The 20,843-nt window shown below is 49.0% G+C and overlaps 1 protein-coding gene and 1 gene segment (V, D, J or C); both read right to left on the reverse strand.

Annotated features, from left to right (window-relative positions):
- Positions 1 to 3,016: 3,016 nt before the first annotated feature.
- On the reverse strand, positions 3,017 to 5,441 carry LOC117071050. The gene is made up of 4 exons (XM_033190841.1): positions 5,342 to 5,441; positions 4,043 to 4,177; positions 3,503 to 3,729; positions 3,017 to 3,349 (listed from the first exon to the last, which is right to left on the reverse strand). Exons 1-4 carry the CDS (start codon positions 5,439 to 5,441, stop codon positions 3,155 to 3,157), a joined length of 657 nt encoding a protein of 218 aa, XP_033046732.1. The 3' UTR covers positions 3,017 to 3,154.
- A 2,356-nt stretch (positions 5,442 to 7,797) lies between these two features.
- Positions 7,798 to 20,843, reverse strand: part of LOC117070008 — a 677,437-nt gene continuing 664,391 nt past the window's right edge. The window contains 4 exon segments of the C gene segment in view: positions 7,798 to 8,345; positions 9,302 to 9,409; positions 10,298 to 10,342; positions 12,216 to 12,488. Coding sequence covers positions 9,303 to 9,409; positions 10,298 to 10,342; positions 12,216 to 12,488 — 425 coding nt within the window.

Raw genomic sequence — 20,843 nt, forward strand, 5'->3', positions numbered from 1 at the left:
AGAAGCAGTAAACAATATAATGTGATAGTAAATGGGGCTGGGGAGGGAGCTGCTTAGAGTGGTTAGGAAGGACCTCTCTGACCAGGTGACCTTTAGGCTGAGATCTGACAGCTGAGAAAGAGTCAGCGAAGGGACTAGCCATGGGGAGTGTGTCTGGATATTACTTTAGTTATCCCCATTGGCATATGCTTGAGTAGTGGATGATTTGTTTTTTGTTTGTTTTTAGATGGAGTCTTGCTCTGTTGCCCAGGCTGGAGTGCAATGGCGTGATCTCGGCTCACTGCAATCTCCGCCTCCTGGGTTCAAGCAATTCTCCTGCCTCAGCCTCCCGAGTAGCTGGGATTACAGGCGGCTGCCACCACACCTGGCTAATTTTTTGTATTTTTAGTAGAGACGGGGTTTCACCATGTTCACCAGGCTAGTCTTGAACTCCTGACCTCAAGTGATTTGCCCGCCTCGGCTTCCCAAAGTGCTGGGATTACAGGCGTGAGCCACCGCGCCTGGCAACCTCAGATATTTATTGAGGGAGTGCCTCCTAAAGGTACAAAACTCTGCTTTGCCATTCTGATCTTATCCTGAAGGGGGATCAAATCCATGCAGGCAGAGTCAGAAAGAGGGAAGGGCCACAGAGGCAGGAAACAAGACACTTAGTCTTAGGGGGCCTCAGAATGCCACTCAGTTCATGCTCCTTCCTCTGATGGCTGAATCTGGAACCACTTAGTATTTCTGAGTCCACAGAGTTTGGTGGAAAGACTGGGGTCTGAGTCTGGTGGGGATCAGGGCCTAGTTCACCGTGATCCTATGCAAGTCGCTCCATGTGCATCTCATTTGTAAAAGGGGAGAGAATACTCTGCCCACCACTTGGGTTTATCATTCTGATCAAAAGAGGTGATGTTTGCTTTGGTGTTGTACAGATGCAGGGTATTGTTAATAAGGAGTCCAGATAAGGATGTCGTTCCACCCATGTCCCTTGGTAAGTCACTGGAATAACTTGGGTCAGCAAGGATAAGGTGGACACCTTAGAGGTTGGTAAAAATAGAATCTTGCAGCCTCCATTGGAAAGAAGTCCCTTTTAAGGTTTACCTACTTTCCTCCCATCAAGACTGGAAGCATGAAATGGAGACTACGTGCTTCCCATTATGTAAACCATATTCCTTCATCTACCTAGACTTAGGTCCTGCCAACCTTGTCTTCTTACGCTTATATGATCTTGCTGTAATATTTTCCTTTTTTGTTGTTGCTAAATTTCATGTGGGCGGTTCAGGGAAAGGGTAGACTTGCACTCTTCCCCACTACTCAGTGGGATTTTAGGAAGGCTTTGAAAATGGGAATGATCCCGCCTTGGATCCTATCGCCTTTGGAATGGGAACATGCCCACGTTTCCAGAGCAAACAGACACTGTACTCCTCTCTTCTCAAAGGTGGTGAAACCCTCCTGGAGTGATATGGGGTGTTCTGGCCTGTGAGGAGATGGCTACCCACAGAACCTGCCCGCTGGAGGGGGCTGCAGAGGTCTGGCTCCGTGCTTTCAGATGTGTCCTGCCAGGGGCTCCAGGGGGTCCTTCTGAAAGCAGAGAAGCCCCCAGGGGTTGAGAGGAGAGATAAGACATGAGCCTTTTCAGCTGTGATGTGGTGAAGAGAGTCAGGGAGGCCGTGAGCACTGTGGGGCCAGAAGTGTTAGCTTCTGTCAGAAATTCGGCCCTGCCTGACCACTGTCTCCTGGCTCCGTCATTTCCCCTCCATCACGCGCTTCCTTCCAGAAGCTGGAAGCAGGAGGTGGGAAGCTACAGAGGTAGTGACAAAATCATGGTGTAACAAGAAGCTCCTGGGGCCGAAGTGACTGGAGAGGTGGCCACACACTATGAGAAACACCAGCGCACCGGCATAGCCTGGGGAGTTCTGAGCTGTCCTGGGCTGCGTGAAGCCGCAGCCAGCCCACTTTTTTCTCAGTATGGCAGTGCCATCTGACTCCACCCAACCCATCTCACTCGGGTCATGGTTCGTCTTTCTGGGCATTCTGATGCATTCCCACTTCATATTTGCATTGGGATTTCAGTTTACTAAGCATTCCACACCCATGATTGCTTTCAGTCCCTTCAACAACACTGAGAATAGGCGGGCAGGTATTTTTATCTCTATGTGAATAATAACACGTGGGGACTCAGAAAAATTAAAGGCCCCAGGAGAGAAGGCTAGTGAGGGGCAGTGACACTTAGGGACAAACAATTGGTTCTCCTGTCTGCCGCCTGGCTTGAGGACTCCTGCCTGAAGATAGTATAATAACAAAAGCCTCTGTCTTGCAATTGCAGCCGTTAACACATCTCTTTCATACCCACTACTCACTGGACTGTTAGCTCCTTGAAGACAGAAACTGTGTGTGTGTGTGTGTGTGTGTGTGTGTGTGTGTATATTTAATGGGAGCAGTACTTTCTTGAGGCATAATTTACATAGAAGAAAATGCACTAATGATGCATTTGAGATGTATCTATATACACACACCCATTTAGCCATCACCCAAGATAAAGATATGGAACATTTCCATCACCCCTGAAGGTTTCCTCATGCCCCTTTTCAATCCATCCTTCTACCCTAGAGGCAAACAGTTCCCTAATTTCTATCACCTGTGATGCGTTTTGCCTGTTCTTGGACTTCATCTGTATGGGGTCATAGTTTGCACAGAGACTGAATCCCCAGAGCAGGACACAGTCTGGCACGTGGCAGGTATACAATGCCAAAGAAAGCCTGGTTCTTAAACTACCCATGAGAGAGAGTTGGTCCCACTGGGAAACTGAGGCGGTGGGCGGTTAGTGACCTGCCAAAGGCACAGCTCTATGAAGTGGTGGATTCCGGACGCCAGCCACCCTAATTCCGAATCCAAGGCTTCCTCCGGGCCCCCAGCCCTCCCTCTGCACTTTCTGCAGGGCTCCGGGTGGAGCGGGTCTGACGATCCCGGACGAGCAGCGCCCCCTGCTGCCGGCCCAGCCCCCAGCCCCTCCTCTCTGTGGCGATGTGACAGGATAACACAGGTCTTGCGCCCAGCAAAGTGAAGGGCACAGGGCAGGGACTTGTGGGATAAAAGTCACTTGCCCTTTTATTTTCCTCGGAAAAGAGCTTTTCCTAAACCTTGGGGGCTTTCTCTCTCCAGAATTAACAGACTAAGGGAGGAGAGGTCTTTTTGGTGGAGCGCTGCTGCCCCCATGCGGGTGGATGGCGACACTACCAAAGACCCGGCGATCAAGCCTGGTATTTTTGGGTTTCAGGTTCTGCGGCTCCTGGAGACCTGCAGATTCCTGGTCTCTGGGTCCCTGGGTCCCGGACCTGTCCATCAAGGCGTCCATTAGGGCCATCACCTAGTGGACAAACATCAGGGTAAGGGGGGGCTATTGAAGGGGGTCCCTCAGAGAATCAGCCCTAGCTGTGTGTGGGGACAGATACAGCCTCCCCACATCCCTCCCTCCCAGGAGAGCCCTGTGGGTCTGTCCTGTACTAAGTAAGCGCTTAACCAGGTGAGATCGAGGTCTGATCTTGGCTGGTTTGGAGGGGCAGCAGAGGTGCGGTGAGGGAGGCGGCTCAGCAGTGGGGCCAGTAGCACCGCCCCAGCATGCAGCGGGCCCGGTGCAAGTCACAGAGGGGCCGGCAGCCCCTCCCAGCCTAGCGTGTTGGCCTTGCTGCACCTGCGGCTGGCGGGTGGTGTAACGGCCCAGCCTGCTCCCCTCGCTCGGCACGTGGCCTGGGACGATGCTATCTCTAACTCAGTATTTTTAACTCTTCTTTCCAGAGGATGTGGCTTCTGTGGGAGAGCTTCAAAGGGTGCCCTACTTGCCCCTCTTGGTAACCATGACATCATGGAAATGGGAGGGGACCGCCCCAGCCCCCAAACACCTGGAGGGAAGTGGGAGACTTTTTCCACTTCCTGTTCTACTTGTGGCTACTGACTCAATGTCTGACCTGTTTATTAATTGCAAAATATAGCTCTATGTGTGCTACACAGAGAGGCCTCAGGCATGTGTGTCTCTGTGTGAAAGGAGGCCTGCATCCCCCACCCCTCAACGCGTTGCCCAGGGGGCCTTGACACAGACGCAGGGCGCTGGTGGTCTTGCAGCCTTCCCGCAGCCAGAATGACAGCACTGGGTCTCCATGTGCTTGCTCCCCTACACTCATCCCAGTCAGCAGCTCCTCTTCCCACACATGGATCAAGGAGGTAGATGGGTTTTAGAGTAGGACTCATGGAGAAACTGAGGTGAACCCACATAAAGTGACTGTTGGCCCTGGACCTCGGTGCGGTCACACAGTGAGGTCAGACTCCCAGCTACCCTGCGTGCTTTCCCACAGTCCCTGTCCTCCAGGCTTTGTTGGATAGATGTGTGCCTGCCTGGGGGCTGTCCTGACCAAGGGGCCACCACTCAGGTTTTGCTTGTTCTGAAGTTCTTGACAAGTTACTTTAGCTCTTGGCAAAACTGTGAAACATTGACTCACCTGACCACTTCCTCTACTAATCCCCACTTTCTTTTCCCCTGTACTCCCCACTCCTCACACTCAGCTCCCCCCCACCCAGAGCCTAACTGCAGGAGTCATTCACCTATTTATTTAATGGCACTGTTGTGTGCCAGGCACTGTTCTAGTTCCTGGGGATACATTGATGACAAGGAATATTCCTGTCCCACAGAGCACACAGGCCAGGGGACTTCCTCACCAGGATGGTACCTGATAATAAGGTGCTATAGGTCTGTCTGTATACATGATCCCAGGGGAGTTGAATTTTATGTTTGGACCTAAAAAATAAGCAAACCCTTAAGACTCAGATGGCTGCCCCCAGTAAGGGTAACAGCAGAGGGGTTGCTCTGTCAGAGCTGAAGACCCCACCAGGTCGCTCCTGAAACATGTGCTTACGTAGCCTGCAGTTTCTCCTGAGTGGCTGTGACTCCAGTTGCCCTCAGAGGTCAGGTCTCAGAGTGAAGTTTCAGAGAGTCCTCTAGAATCTTAGGCCTGGGGCCATGAGAGCTCATTTAGTCCATTCTTATGCCTTTGGGACGGGCCTGTGCTTAAGTCCTTTGGGACAGTAGGGCGTGTGTCCAGAGAAGTCCCTTCTACAACTGGCCTTAGTAACCTGTTCCCTGCTGGGATGTTGGCCTGAGGTTGGGTCCAGGCTGGTAGAGCTGCAGCTGCAGCCCATGGCCCTGGCTCGCAGGGTCTGTGGGTCTTCATGGCCGGGCTCTTCATGACTGTGTTTCTAGGTCTCCTTAGCTTCCTGTTTCCTCCAGGCCAGGCAATGCCCAGTTCCTTATAGCTGGGCCCTCTGCACTGAGGGGCTTTATTGCGGTGGTGCTAGGCTCAGTGCTGACCTGCCCGGTGGGCATGGGCACAGGAGCCCTTCTCCTGAGCCTTCTCACAAGGCCACTCTAATTCCCTCTGACATCCCGAGTGGGCCCCGGAGCCAGACATGCGAGCAGAGCAGTCGGAGATGGATGGAGTCTCTGTCCCCACCCCCAACACTTGCTCAGCCTCAACCCACTTGCTCCTGGTCCACCCCTCTGACCTCTGCCCTAAGTGGCTTTAGGTTTAACAGCCTCAGACGTGAGGGAAGGTTCTTGCTGAATAGAGGATCTCCTGGATTTAGATGGAAATTTCTCAGGGGTGGAGCTGAGCCCACTCTCTGGATGGCCCCCTACCTGCCCTGGCCTTGTCATCCTGCCTCCTTGCTTGGGTGTGGGTGGGTCCATAGCCCCTGCTGCATCACCTTGCATAGATCTGTGGGAGGCCTTGGGGGGCCAGTGACTGTCCTTGCTATCTGAGGGCACTGGGTTGGCAGGCCTCCACAGGCCTCCACAGGCTCCCGCAGGCCTCCTGCAGGTCTCCCACAGGCTGGGTCTCCCCTAAGGTTATCGCAGGGGTCTATCTTTCACCCCTTCACTGCTTTCCAGGCTCCTGTTCCTTCCCTCAGCCCTATGACCTCCATGTCACTGCAACCAACTCAAAAGAGCAGACCTGCCTCCCCAGCCACCCACACTTCCCTCGCCTGAATCTTTTCTTCTACAAAGCAAAATGAATTACCACTTCAGGGGGAAAAGAAAGAGAAACTAACTGGCCCTCAGTTTTTAATGGTTGATGAAGGCTTGCTCTATTAACCCTCCCAGGGGCATTTTCGTTTAATACAGGGAAGAGAATGCTTTAATTATAAGAAATTCCCAATGGTGGAATCTGTGGCATTGTGTCAGACAGGTGAGGAGGTAGAGGCCCCCCAGAGTTCCCCAAAGGTGGCAAACCCCACCTTTGTGAAGGTGCTATGGTCCTACCATGTGTGAGGGTGGCCCTGCTGTGATGGAGTTCTGAGCCCTTTCCCTTTGGTGATCTTTAAGGGGATTGTATTTAGGTGAGAGATGGGGCAGCTTAGAAAGAACTGGGGATTTTGTGATTCCCCTCAGTAGGGCTGACCAGGAGAGGAGACACTGGTTCTTAATTCTACAGGGGGCACAGAATCAGAGGTGCCGGGAGTGGGAGGTAGCCTCCAGTCCTACCTGACATTTCGTAAGTGGCGACACATAAGCCTGTAGAGGGCAGGGGTGTGCTCTAGGTCACCTATTAAAGCTGGTACAGGTTAAGTATCCCTAATTCAAAAATCTGAAATGTGAAATGCTCCAAAATCTGAAGCTTTTTAAGTGCCCACATGATGCTCAAAGGAAATGCTCACTGGGGCATCTTGGATTTCAGATTTTTAGATTAGGGATGTCGAATTGGTAAGTATAATGCTAATATTCTACTTCCGACTCAAAAAGAAAAGAAATCCAAAACCTGATACACTTCTGGTACCATGCATTTCAGAGAAGGGATACTCAACCTGTAGCTTCTTCCCTATGGAAAAAAGCAGGCCTGAGTTGTAGCTGAGAGGATTTACCTATTTCTGGCTGGGATGGTCAGACGCATAGGGGAACCATGGAGGTATTCAGGGATGGAACCCTCTCCCACCCCCGGGCGTGGGTAAGCCACAGCTTTGGGTCTTGGTAGCTATGCTTGCTGGGTGGATGGTGGAGTGTTCTCTAAGCTGTGTTCCCCTCAGCATCCATGACCCTGGGGAAAGGTGCTCTGGCAGCAGGAGTCTCAGGAGGGAGAGCGCAGTGTGCTGTGGACCTCAGGGAGCCCCATGTCTTTTCTTCCAGGTGAGAGCTCAGGGCATCGACTCTCCTTGGTCAAATCTCTGGGCTTGTGGGGAGACAACTCATCTCCTTTTTCCTCATTCTCACATCCGGGATGGTGGGAACATAAAGTCCTGCTGGGGCCACAGCCTCCTCTCAACCCTGCTCCTGGTGTCAGATTGGGCACCTCAAAGGGCTGGCGTGGGGCTGGACCAGGCAGCAGAGTGGTGGGTGGTCCCCAGCCATGAATTTGTGAGACAATGCAGTTTCAGTGGAAACTCAGTCTGAGAGGAGAGGCAAAGGAAATGCTCCTGGAGGGCAGGAGACGTGGGTGGCATTTTGGGGACACTCGCTGTGTGGTCCCTGTCTGCTGCAGGTCACTGCCACCCATGTGCATGGGCTCCTGTTATGGGTGGTCCTGTGGCATGGCATGAGAGTGGAAGAGAAGGGGCCCAAGCCGGTAGGTGGGTTTTCTTGGCCCTCAGCATAGCCTGCTAAGCGGAAGCTTTTAGAGGTTATTCCAAGAAGAGATTGACTTAGGCAGCTTGTTGAATGAGGCTTCCTGGACCGCGTCATAGACAAATGCCTTGGTTTTTCTCTGCCCAGCTAGTGATTACCAGCAAGCAGAAAATGACTGCAACCAAACCCAGTCAAACAGAGGCACAGTCTCTGCTCTTCCAAACCATTTTAATGAAGCCATTGGCAGCAGGATATACAACACACCCAGACACACAGCATAGCAGGGCCTCGATAATGAGATAATTCCCCCCAGGTCTTGAGAAGAATAGTATGTATTTCTTTATGAACACTATTTAAAAAATATAAACCCCTCACAACATTCTCCAGGACCTAGAGCCCAAGAGAACTCACTGAGGATCCATCATCTGTGGGATGGTGGAGGCAGTCTCTGGGGAGCGGGAGGGACTGTGCACAGCCAGGGGAGGCTGCAGCAGCCTTGCCTCTGCCGTGAATGTCAGGCAGTGACAAGCAGCAATAAGGGAACAGAGGGGGTGGCAGCAGTGTTTGGCAGCTCTTCGGCAATCTTAATCACAAATTTGGGTAGGATCCGGTTGGTGGCATTGCCGGGGGGGCACAGAGGTGGTAGCAGCTTTCTCCTCCATGGTGGTGGGAGAGTTCCCTCTGCTTGGAGAGGGAGAGGAGGGGCGATGCAGAGGAAGGAACGAGGGAGCACAGGCTGTCTTACAATCTTGCAGACCTGGAATGAGGAAGAACAGAAGTCAGGCTGGACACTGAGGAGGACCCAGGACTGTTAGGGGTGTGACGGAGATGGCTCTGTTTGGGGATGTGTGGTAGAGTTCTAGGAGCAAATGGACCCTGGAGTTCTTACTTTTTTATTTTTTTGAGACAGGATCTTGCTTTGTCTTCCAGGCTGGAGTGCAGTGGCATGATCACAACGCACTGCAGCCTTGATCTTGCAGGGTTCAAGCGATCATCCCATCTCAGCCTCTTAAGTAACTGGGACTACAGGTGTGCACCACCACACCTGGCTAACTTTTTCAGTTTTTGTAGAGGCGGGGTTCCCTATGTTGCCCAGTCTGGTCTCCAGCTCCTGTGCTCCCCCTGTCTCTGCCTCCTAAAGTGCTGGGACTACAGGCGTGAGGCCCCGCACCCAGCCTGGAGTTTTTTTGATGGTGATGGAACAGGATGCAGTTGTCAGCAAGATGACTGGGGACCCTGGGGGAGGAGGGCATGGAGACTCTAGCCAGGATTAGGGTATAATATGAGTGTAATGTCTTCTTTCTACTGAGCTAAGAGAGCCATATGGGGAGAGAGGACATGAGGAGAGGCCTTGGGGGTCCCTTTAGGTCACATGGTAAGAGAAGTACAGCACAAGGCATGTGGTGTGAATGGGTGTCTCTCTTCTTCCACTCATTAACTGTGTGGCCTCAGTTTCTTCATTTCTGTTCTTCCTACTTCATAGGGAGAAGTTCAACTGAGGAGGTGGCTGAAATGAGCATGTTTTATAGCGTTTCAGGCCATTGTTATTGCACAAGAGGAATTTGTAACAGGAAGAAATAGAAGAGTTTGGTGGGCTCACTCAGGTTTTGGACTTAAAAGCAAGACCCTGCAGGGAGGCTTGCTCTCAGAGCTTAGGATGCGCCCAGAGACCCGCATCTCTAACCCCCACTCCCCAGATTCAAGGCCCCTCACCTCAGCTGGACCACAGCCGCAGCGTCATGAGCAGATTAAACCCGGCCACTTTCAGGAGGAGGATTCGGAACCCAATCACTGACAGGTTTTGAAAGTTTAGGTTCATATCTGTAAAACCAAGAGGCCACAGCGGTTATGGGCTTGCATGTCCCAGGCCTGCATGGCCTGCAGGACACACCCATGGTTTTCCCCAAAGCAGAGCAGGCTGGGTGGGGGAGGCCTGCGGCTCCTGCATCGCCTCTCCCTTGCAGCTTCTGTGCATATCCCCTTGCAAACGTATTTAGTGCATTCTTCCAGGGCCAACAGTATTTTGTGTTTCAAGACAAAAACACTGACTAGACTTCACTCTTATTTTATTTCTGAGCCCTTCTGGGGATGGGGTAGCTGCTCAGAATTTATCATTTCAATCCCTGGGGTCCATATGGGCCCCTTAGTGAGTTCCGCTACCACGGGAGAGATGACTCAGTAAGAACAACTCAAATGGAAATGAATATGGGCCCAGGGTGGGTGTGAGGAGTGGTGGGGGATTCTTGAGAGACAGGACCATTGCCTAGAGCCTGTGTGAGTACTGTTGCTTTTCTTGAAAGAAGGCAAAACCTCTTGGCTGTGGAGTGAAACTGTCCTCAGGATGATCTGGTTAGTTTAGGGCTATCCCTAAGGGAGTCAGAAATTTCACAGCTGGGCCACCCAGAAGCTCTCTCTGGCTCTCTTGACAGTGGAGCTGTTGTAAGGAATACAGAGGCCTAGGAAAAAGTCCTTGGTCTATTGAAGCTAGAAACTCATCCTCAAACTGCTTAGATTGGAAAGTCAGAGCTAGTGAGAGGGATTCAGGAGAGACCCCACCCAGCTCTGGGCAGGTCTTGAACTGCTGTTTCCATTCCTCATCATTCATTCGCACATCTACTCATTTCTTCCCACTCCCTCATCCAGGCAGGATTATTGCGGGTTCATCACTTCTGCAACCCTGTGCAAACCCAGGCTAGACCCCTATCTTACCTGTTTCAAAGCTTTTCTCAACCAGGTTGGCATCACAGAGACTTTCTGAAAGGAAAAACACAGACATTCTTTCGGCATCCAGAGCAGGCTGACTCTCCCACCCCAGACCTCCTAGTTCTTGGGCAGGTGAACATCTACAGCCTTTCCATGCTTCCTTGTGGAGAGATCTGGAGGGAACTTACAGCACATGGGCACATGCTAGGGAGAGCCCCTGGCCCTGGCAGGACTGATACCTTGGCTCCTGGACACCATTTCTATTTACTCAATATACACTGTTTGTGCAAAGTACATGTTCCATGACATAGGCCACAGGTGCCATCACACATAGACCCTGCTCTTGCGTGGCTTCATTCTGGAGTCCAATGGAGGCAGTGAGGCATACACAGTGACAAGGGCCATAAAGAGTATAAACAGGTACTTTCATGTGTTCCAAAAAGTTTTGATCCTTGTACCCCAAATTTGTTCCTTGGTTTCATCTTAATAAAATGGCACTATCATTGACTTAGCTGCTCAGGCCAAAATCCAGCTGCCTTCCTTGATCCCCTCTTGGCTTTCTTATCCCTGCATGGTTCTACCTTTGAAACCTGAATGGTGTTGGTCACCTCCCTGCCACCACCCTGTCCAGACCTCCATCATCTCTCTGCTACAACTGCTCCCTTTCTGCTTCTACTCTTGGCTTACAACCCACTCTCCATACAGCACTCAGATTGATCTTTAAGAAAAGCAGGCTGGGTGTGGTGGCTCACGCCTGTCATCCCAGCACTTTGGGAGGCTGAAGCGGGTGGATCACCTGAGGTCAGGAGTTCGAGACCAGCCTGGCCAACACAGTGAAACCCTGTCTCTACTAAAAATACAAAAAATTAGCCGGGTGTGGTGGTGGAAGCCTGTAATCCCAGCTACTCGGGAGGCTGAGGCGGGAGAATCGCTTGAAGCTGGGAAGCGGAGGCTACAGTGAGCCGAGATGTGCCATTGCACTCCAGCCTGGGCAACAAGAGCAAAACTCCGTCTCAAAATAAAATAAAATAAAATAAAATAAAATAATAAAATAAAATAGAAAAGCAAATTAGGTGCCCCTCCCCTGCTTGAAGCTGATCAACAGCTTTCTGGTAAACTTGGGATACTGTCGGCCCTCTCATGGCCTAGGAGGCCCTGTGGCTTGGCCCTGCTTCCTTCATTCAACTCTTGCCTGCTCCTCTTCTCCTTTCTCATTGAGCTCCTGTCCCAGGCCTCTATAGGGTCCTTTCCCTGCCCTTGGTATGCCTGGTACCCTCAAGTAGCATTTCTTCAGAGAGCCCTTCCCTGACTTTTGTCGTGAAGGTGGCTGTTTTCTCAACCTTGAGTTAAAACACATTCCAATCTGAAGTTTTCTGGACTTTTCCCAGCTGACAGATGGGCTCCCCCAACTAGAATGGAGCTTCCTCTGGGCAGACCCCTCATCTGACCTTTTATTCCTCCACTTCAGCACCTGGTGCATTCATGTACCGGCACAACCAGTGGTTGGTGGGTTAATGAGTGACTGCATGAGATTGACTTAGTAAGCTGGGAAGATTTTTTTGGCAGACAGGGAGAAACAAGGAGAGGCAACTTGGAGAAGGGCTTTAAAATGAGGCGTAGAAGAGCAGTAAGGGCAAACAGTCTGAGCAAAGGCAGGCAGGTAGGAACTCAGTTGGAGAGACTGAGGCTAGGCCAAGTGCCCTCTCCTGCCACCTTCTCTTCATCTGCTTTTTTCCCGTGTCATTCTCTGGACTGCCAGGACAAGGCTCACTGTTTCTCAGTAAAAAGAGGGTTTTGTGGCAATTGATGAGGCCAAGACCACCAATCTGAGGAGTTTTAGACATCATTGACCAGAGCTCTGGGCAGAACCAGGCCACTCCTGAAGCAAGGAAACAGCCTGCAAAGGCACCAAAGCCGCCCTTACCTGTGCCGGGGAAGAAGGTATCTGCTGGAATAATGCTGTCCTTGAAGGCGTTTGTACATGCAAAATCGGATTTGTTACTCCAGGCCACAGCACCGTTGCTCTTAAAGTCCATAGATCTCATGTCTAGCACAGTTTTGTCTGTGATATGCACGTCAGCATCCTTGCTTTGTGACACATTCATTACAGAATCAAAATCAGTGAATAGGCAGACAGAGGTGTCATTGGATTTAGAGCTTCTCAGCTGGTACACGGCAGGGTCAGGGTTCTGGATATCTGTGGGACAAGAGGATCAGGGTTAGGACATGATCTCATTTTCTTCTTTGCCCCAACCCAGGCTGAAGTCCAGATGCCAGTGATGGACAAGAACGGGGCTCCGTGGGGCTGGCAAATCATGGTCTCATGCTTTATATGGGACACAGCATTTTAGAAACCAGCTGCTTGTGATGGACTGGGACTCAGGGACAGGCACAAGCTATCAGTCTTGGCCAAGAGGCCATGATTTCAGTGAACGTTCACTGCCAGGCCTGGCCTGCCACTCGAGGAAACCTGAAATGCAGGGCTACTTAATGATATTGCTTATTCTTTTATTTAATAGGATCTTCTTCAAAACCCCAGCAATATAACTCTGGCAGAGCAAAGGCAGGCATGGAAAGAGGGCCGAGCAAAGCAAACTAGTGGTCTCCCCAACTTAAGCTGGGCATTAGCAGAATGGGAGGTTTATGGTATGTTGGCATTAAGTTGGGAAATCTATCACATCACCAGGAGATTTCCCTCTCATTGATAGAGGTTTTGAACTAGAAATCAGAACACCTGCGTCTAAGCCCCAGCACTACCGTTTACTCGATATAAGGCCTTGAGCAAGTCACAGCAGCTCCTTATGTCTCAGGAATTTCATCTGCAAAATGAATATGTTGCCTCATCCACCTTCCTAGCCAGGCTCTTCTGAGAAATAGATGAGAGCTTCTCTATATAAAAATCTATTTAATAAACTGTAAAGTACCAAACAAATGTTAGTTGGAGCCATTGACCCTGGCAGAACATAGCCGTGAAAAAGTGCTAGTGAGTCATGCAGAGCCACAGCGTCTATCCTTCACCCTCAGAAAGCAGGACCTGCTGGAGGCTTTTCCTTAGTGCTGAGACTCATTCTTTAGTATTTCCGTAGGATTTTGTGTTTTTAATGTGACTCTCATTGTTTATTCTTTCCGACCTCCTGCCTTTTGAGGAGGAAGCAGAGGTTTGCCGGAGGATTAGCATGCTGGGGCCACCCAGAGCGTTTCCAGCAGGGTGGGGATTAGAATTTCCCACCCAGTGGTTCTCTGCTCCCACAGCTCCTCACATGCGCACAAGATTTCTCAGACCCTGGTGATTCCCCGACAGTTGCTGAGCCAACCATGGTGGCCTCGGCAATGCCGACATCCAGCTGGATCCAAAACCAAAGAAATCAGCCCCTGGGATGCTGAGTGGAGGCAGAGCTGCCTGCAGCATGTGGCTGCCCCTGGAGCAGTGGAGTGGGGTTGGGCTCCATGGTCAGAGGGGAGAGACATCCAGAGCTGTGGCTCCAGAGGATTCTGCCTACCTCCCTCCAACCTCCTTATACTTGGGCAGCCTGACATCTCTCTGGGTGAAGGCCCTAAGGCATAGTTCTTTTGCTGGGAAGGGACAGACAGAAAGCCATTAGCTCCACCAACACGTCCCCCTGATTGTTAGTCATCAGTGGGGGTCTTGGGCAGTACTGCAGAGGGGGAGAGAAGAGTCTGGAAATGCTGATCCTCAAGCCAACCTGCATCTGGTGGCCCCTGATCAGGGAAAGTGGGTGGCTTTGTGGGGGCAGAAACCTAACTTGGAGTCCTGGTTAAACACTCACTCAAGTCCTGGGGCCAGTGGGTGTCAGACTGGAGAAGATCTAGGCTGCTCTGTCTAGTATAATAGTCTCTAGCTACATGTGGCTGTTGGAATAAAAATTAGTCAATGTGAAATAAAATGTTTTCAATTAAAAATGGAAACTTCATTTCAAGAGCTCAATAGCCACATGTACCTGGTGGCTATTGCATGGGACAGTGCAGATTGACAGAACATTTCCATTGCCACAGAAAGTTCTACTGGACACTGTTGGTATAGAAAGCGCAATGCCACGGAATACAAGACTCCGAGAAATGGCAACGGGGGCTGAGTTAGAGGTGCTGAATTTTTTTCAGCCTTTTTATACTTTCATCCCGTGTACCTTTTATACTTTTTATCCCCATGTACCTCTAGTTCAACTTTATCTCTTTGCCACTTTTAATTTGGAGGTGTTTAGGGGTCTGTCTGCCAGAGCCCTCTGGGGACAGACATCCTATTCTACCCTAGTAAGAATAACACATCCCATCACTGACGACATCAGAAGGTAGGCTTGGCAAGACAGAACCGATTTTTTGATGTGGAAGTTCAGCCATTCTAGATCCTATACTGTCCTTTACATTCAAAATGAATTGCAGAAGCACATGTGCTCTAGTGCTTTAGGTCCCTAGGGACACAGCAGTGATTGAAAGCTCCCTTACCATTAAATCTGTCCCCTGTAGTTGGGCTCTAGGGACCCAGAAATCAGAATTAGTTACACTGGCTCTGGGTCCCACTGAGGCTCTAGTGAGCATCAGGAAACTGTGGGCATGGGCAGACGTACGGGGAGAAATGGAAACTCTGGTTCCTTTGCCAAATTGCTACTGGGAGGTAACACCTTCATACCACCCCCAGTGTCTCTATTACAGAATCCCTTAGGTTTCTCCTCCTCTAAGGGGTGGGATGATCCCTCTGAGAGCCCACTGAGGAAGGAGAGGGGAGGTCTGCAGCACCGTAGCTGGCTCCTCTCACCTTCACTTCTGGTCTGCATCTCTAAATCGGATTCTCAGTTTCACAATGGCTGGCTGGCCCGGCCCTAATTTCTGTATTCTCGTGCTCTAGTATTTCCTTTTTCGATGCCTGAAAAGACATGTTCTCTGAGGACTTTTCAACCAATTTTATTATCAGATGTATACTTAGGCTACAATGCATGTGCCTTAATTATTCCCAAGATCATGCCTTCTTTCTTGTTGTTCCCTATGCCCAGAACTCCCCTTCTCTCCTTTCTCTGCCCATACAGATCTTATCCATCTTTCGGGGCTCAGTGAATCCTTTGTACCACATGAAACTTCTCAATCTAGGCCAACTTTTCAGCCAGCACCCTATCCCCTCTGAATCTCTATTGTGTCCATTGACGTCATCAACTGGTCAATACTAGAATAGTTTTTGGGCTGCTTAATTTACAACAGTTCTGTACCTTTGTCTAGTTTTTATACCACTTGAGGACAGGACAGGAATCTATCTTACACTTCATACTCAGTCTAGCATTTGATAGAGTGATAGTCACATAGAAGGCATTTTACAATACCCATTGAATGATTAAAGTCAAATTTTAATGTGTTTGACCTAGAGAAACATGAATATTCAAGACAGATAGTGATGCTTTTCCCTTCCCAGACCTCGGTAAGACAATTAGTTACAACATCTTCAGCAAGCCTCCCCATGGTAATAAGTGATATCCCCAGAGAAAGGATTAGCAACACTGGCCCATGGGGTTGCAAGTGGTGCCACCTGGGATGACTCACCAGATATAATGAACACATGGGTCCCTTTCCCAAATGTGAGTTTATCAATTGTTCCTCCAGTATTCACACCACGGGTGACACCACTGCAGAAACTCACAGGACCTACCTGTTACTTAAATAAGAGAAACACTGATCTCCCCCACAAGGCAGGAGAATCACACTCCTAAGAGTTAGACCTTCTGCTCTTTTGCACTGAAATTTCGCTTCTGATACGTACAGTTCTCCTCCTGCTCCATTCTGCTATGGTTCCCTGGGCTGAGGTTGTGATTTCATATGGTTTCAATTAACTAAGAATTCAGTAGAACAAAAACCTCAATTTCAGGCAGCAGTATCTTGGATACGTTTGTGGAAGGTTCAGGAGTACTTGCTCATCGCCTGCCTCATGGTTCCTAAGGTCCCAGCCTAAGGATGACGTCTGCAGAGCACTGAGTGCTGGATGGGAGGATTTCCTGGGGATGGGTGGAAGAAAGTATTTGGGAGCCCACAGAGGAAAATACCTGGGCTCGAGTCGGCATTTTGGACAAAGAAGAAATAGTTGTCCATCCTCCCTTGCTCTCCTGCTTCATTCTACTTACTTGGCTGGATGCTCAGTCTGGTCCCTGATCCAAAGATTATCTTGGAAGCACTGCTGTACCCCCACTGTGGATAAGGTCTTTGCGATAACCTTCTTGATGCTAATCTGCGGGAACCCACTGGGGTCTCAGAGCCACATTCTAAAAGGCTCACTGGGTCTTTGGTGCTTCCCACGGAAGCGATTCCCTTTTCCCTTTATGATAGTGTAAACCTTAGTATAAGCAAAGCCCCCAAAATGATAATTATAATAATATTTTAGAAAAGCTACTACTTATTGATCACATTTTACATTCTGGCCATTATCTCATATTATTATGATGTAGTTACAGTCATGTTGCTGTTGAGAAAGTGGAGGCTTTATTGAAAACAGCCAGTGAGAGTAGAGCCCGAATTTCCCCCAGGTCTGTGGGCCTCCCTATACACTGCTGCCTCTATACCTTGTAATTGCATGTGGTATACTTGCCCTTCAGTTAGGAGTCTGGGCCACTTTTACCCTTAGGAGGAAGTTGAAAACTCTCCTAACTCCGGAGAGGAAGATGCTATGAGTAGGGATCCCCATACCATGTTTATTAGCCAATTCAGGGAATTTAGCTACCTGCTGCAATAAAAGAGAATTTGTGTTTGCCATTAACTCATCTCTTTCCCCCAAGGGCACTTTGCTAATTTCCTGAAAGCACTGAGTATTTGGAACTCTTTTTATGTTTCTATAAATTATTCTGCTCAGATTTTCATTTACTCAGTTGGCTCTTGGCACTTCTGTGTTTAGTATGAGAAATGGGAACATTTTATGTCACCAAGAGAGCTTGTAGAAATGGAAAATGAGTGCTTCTCAATATATCCCCAAGTTTGCTATAAATCATCACCTGTTTTCTCGTAGACGAGTGGTCAGTTCTTTTTGCACTGGTCACTTGCAGGGTCATACTCACATGGGTGTACAGCCAGCCTGGTCCCTCCTCCAAAAATCAGCTTATTGTAGCCACCAGAAAACACACAATCAGATGGTGCTTTACAAGAACTCTAACCTGGGCAGGACCAGCCTGGCTGGGGCACTCCATCTCCTGTCCCTGTTTTCCAGGCTCCCCCAAGTCAAACTTCCTCTGACAAGAGAGAAAAGTCTCTTGTCTTAAGACCACCAGGTCTTAATTCCTCCTACTCACTCCTGAAGATGCATTAGAGGCCTCATTGATGCTGATTATTTCTTTCTAATCATCATGAAATAGCTCCATTTTATTTTGGCAATTGCTGAACACCGAGAAAACTGTGCAGCAAATGCTGCAACCACTGTCAGAACAGCTCCGGGGCAGGTTAGATGCAGGCGTCAACATGCAGGATCTATGCTGCCCCAACACTTTGCAGGGTTTACCTACTAGAAACAATGGCAACTTTAACGCCTTTTTCCAAATGTTAATTTTTGGTCTTTTTGTACACACCTTTCTAACACACCTTGGAGCTGTATATTTCCAAGATGATTCTGCTCCTAATGGGGATAAGTTTCCTTAGAACAAATCTTTTCTGGGTGGTCTCTCAAGTGGAGACAGACTTCATATATTTATCATTAGACCTCTTTCTTTTTTGCTGCTAGAACTCTAGAGATGTGAGGATGGAAAAAGGGTCCTGCCCTCATGGAGCTTAAGGTATAGTGGAGGATATGTGTATGTACCAGGCAATGAGAATTGGAGGCTACTCGTGTCTTCTGTTGTGCTTCCATTGCAACTTGCGTGTACCTCCACTATGACATGGTGGCAATGGGCTATAGTTGTCTGTTTGCACTCTGAGCTCCTGGATGGCAGAGACTCTCCCTCCTTCCCTGGATGGCAGAGACTCTCCCTCCTTCCCTCTTTTCCTCCCTCCCTTCCTTCCTCCCTCCGTCCCAGTCCTGCCTGTCCTTTCTTTCCTTTCCTTCCCTTCCCTCCCCTCCCATTCCCTTCCTCACACTTAGCGTAGTGCTTGGAATGAAATAATTGTCCAATAAATATTTGTTGAATGCATAAACCCTCTAAATATTTCCATTCATTTCTAATGCAGTTCTGCTATCTTCTTTTATTAGGACTATTTCATTTCTTCCTTAACTTCTATATTCCTTTTTACAAAAAAAGTTCCTTTTTACAAACTTTTTATTATTTTGATGGCATTATTTAGGCTCTAAGTTCTTCCTGTGTCTCTCAGTTGGATGTGCAGTTTTGAGAAAGTGTGTCCAATGCCCAGAGTCTTTGGAAAGCATAATTCATCACCTTTCATGAAAACGAAATGGTAACAAAAAACAATCTTTTGGCATAATCAGTCACAGTTTCTTTTCTGATAAAGATCTTTTGTCTCAAAGGAATCTGTCTCTGCAATGATGAAATGGCCTATTCCCATTGGCAAATACTACCGTTAGAAAACAGACTATTAAGCTAGTGGCTAGGAATTAAAATTTCAAGATATTCAAGCCTCATAAACAAACATGAAAAATTAGTTCAGGAGGTACAGATTCATCATCTGAGAAAGCAGAATAGGGGCTTTCTATGTCTTTGGCCAGAGCCTAAGTTTGGGTACTTACTTGGTTGCACTTGGAGTCTTGTTCCACTCCCAAAAGTAAGTGCTCTCCTGCCCGTGTCCACACTCTGGTACATCACAATACAAAATCCTGCCCTCTGCCAGCTGGGGGCAGCTGCCCATGACCCTCACACACTCACAGCTTCTCTCTTGGGAGAAAAGCTTTTAAGCAGCCTATTCTATGGTTTTGATGATAAATTTTTCTTTCTAACTCCATGCCCAATAAATAGTCCCCCTAAGTTTCTCCTTCCCTCCCTGCCATACCTGAATCCTGCCACCCAACCCAATGGCTCTACTGATCTCTTCAGAAGTGCTGAGTCACCATGCCATGGTCACTATGGTAAGGAGGCTCAGGATGGGCAAACCAAAGACCAAACAGATGGCCTTGAAGGTGTGAGGTCTTCCTTCACAGAATGCAGAAGGCATGGTGGTGGCACGGTTAATAACAAGGCCCTAGAGTCAAATAGATTTGAGTTAAACTCTAGCTCTGTCATTCCTGGCTATAGAATCTTGGATAAGTTACTTATCCCAAGACTCTGTTTCCTCACCTGTAAAATGGGCAAAATACGAGCTACCTATTCAGATGTATGTAATCATTGAATGAGAATTACATAAAAGACAGAGAATGGCCACTGGCACATGTCAGGCATTCAGTAAATAGTGGCTCATAATGGGATGATTCCCAGCAATGCTTTACACAGGGAGGAAGAATGAGGCTTCTTGCAGCCAGAAGCCCAGAAACACATCCCTGAACGACCCATTCCAGAACCACAGAGTGCCTCAGCACCCTGGCTGGTATGCTCTAATTTAGGGGAAGATATCTCATGGATTCTAGGGGAGGTGGTGACAGAGTCTCAGCCACAAGAGACATAGGAGTGAGGGGGCAGAGTAGACCCCTTGGGTGCCAAGAAGAAAGTTCTATTTTAGAAACCTAACCAAGAGTGAAGTCTTTTTTCACAACTCGGGGATTTGTCCTCTGAAACCATTGTGCAAACCTTTGCCTGGCACAGCCTCAATCATCTCATCAGACCTGACACTGATAGTTACTCCCAGGCAACAAAGGACTCCTTTAATGATGGAACAGATCACAACACAAACTCTCACTACTACGGTATCCTTCCATAATATAATCTGTCTGCAAAATTTCCCTTGATCATTTCTATAATACTTACACGGATGAACAATAAGTCTGGTTCCTCTTCCAAATGTAGGTAGGTAGCTTCCTCCTGATGCACACAGTGAGGAGAGCCTTTGATAAAACCTGTTTCATGTGACCTCCCTGTACCAATTGCCCCATGGTATTGGGCAACATCCTGGGAAACCCTCCTGAATACTCTCCGAGTTGTGGAAAGTCTCCTACTGCTGTCCTTAGAGCCCCCGAGTGCTGCCGCCTAGGGGTGGGAGCCAGGGGCTGGGGACTGGAGAGCTCTTCGGCCCCCGGGTACCCAGGGGAAAATACCACCTTCCCATCAGCAGAGAAGCAGGGCAGCAACTCCCCATGTCTGCTCCCAGGACCCTAATACAAACACCACATTCTGCTTGCTTGGGGCAGACATTCTGAGGGTCTGGCTCTGTTACTCTTTAGTCAGATGCAAGGAGCTTCTGAAAGTGCTCCGAGGACAGAGAGCAAAGAAAATTTTATGTGACATTTTGCTGAAGCTGTTCTGACCTCCTTTTCTCAAAGTGTTCCTTGTTCTCTTTTCCTTTCCAGAGTCTTTGGCACTTCCCACTCCTAGTCTTCTTCCTATGGGAGACCCAGGGGTTGGATTTCTGCATATCCCTGTCTGAGGCAACACTAAATCCAAGCAGGGTTTAGGCACTTCCTGTGATTTGTGCTTTCATCCTTCCCTCTTTACGACCCAGAATTAGGCCAAGGCATCCAAAACCCTTGGACTCCTTT

Source organism: Trachypithecus francoisi, unplaced genomic scaffold (assembly GCF_009764315.1).
Source record: "Trachypithecus francoisi isolate TF-2019V2 unplaced genomic scaffold, Tfra_2.0 Lachesis_group3, whole genome shotgun sequence".
In the NCBI taxonomy this organism is placed as follows: domain Eukaryota; kingdom Metazoa; phylum Chordata; class Mammalia; order Primates; family Cercopithecidae; genus Trachypithecus; species Trachypithecus francoisi.

Bases quoted from the DNA above. Each gene is read 5' to 3' on its own strand.
- LOC117071050 (XM_033190841.1), bottom strand. From the start codon at position 5,441: ATGTCTGGCTCCGGGGCCCACTCGGGATGTCAGAGGGAATTAGAGTGG. The intron at 4,178-5,341 runs GTCAGCACTGAG...ATGTGTGGGAAG, and splicing joins TGCCCATGCCCACCGGGCAG to AGGAGCTGCTGACTGGGATG. The intron at 3,350-3,502 runs GTTAAGCGCTTA...TTTGTCCACTAG, and splicing joins TCAGACCTCGATCTCACCTG to GTGATGGCCCTAATGGACGC.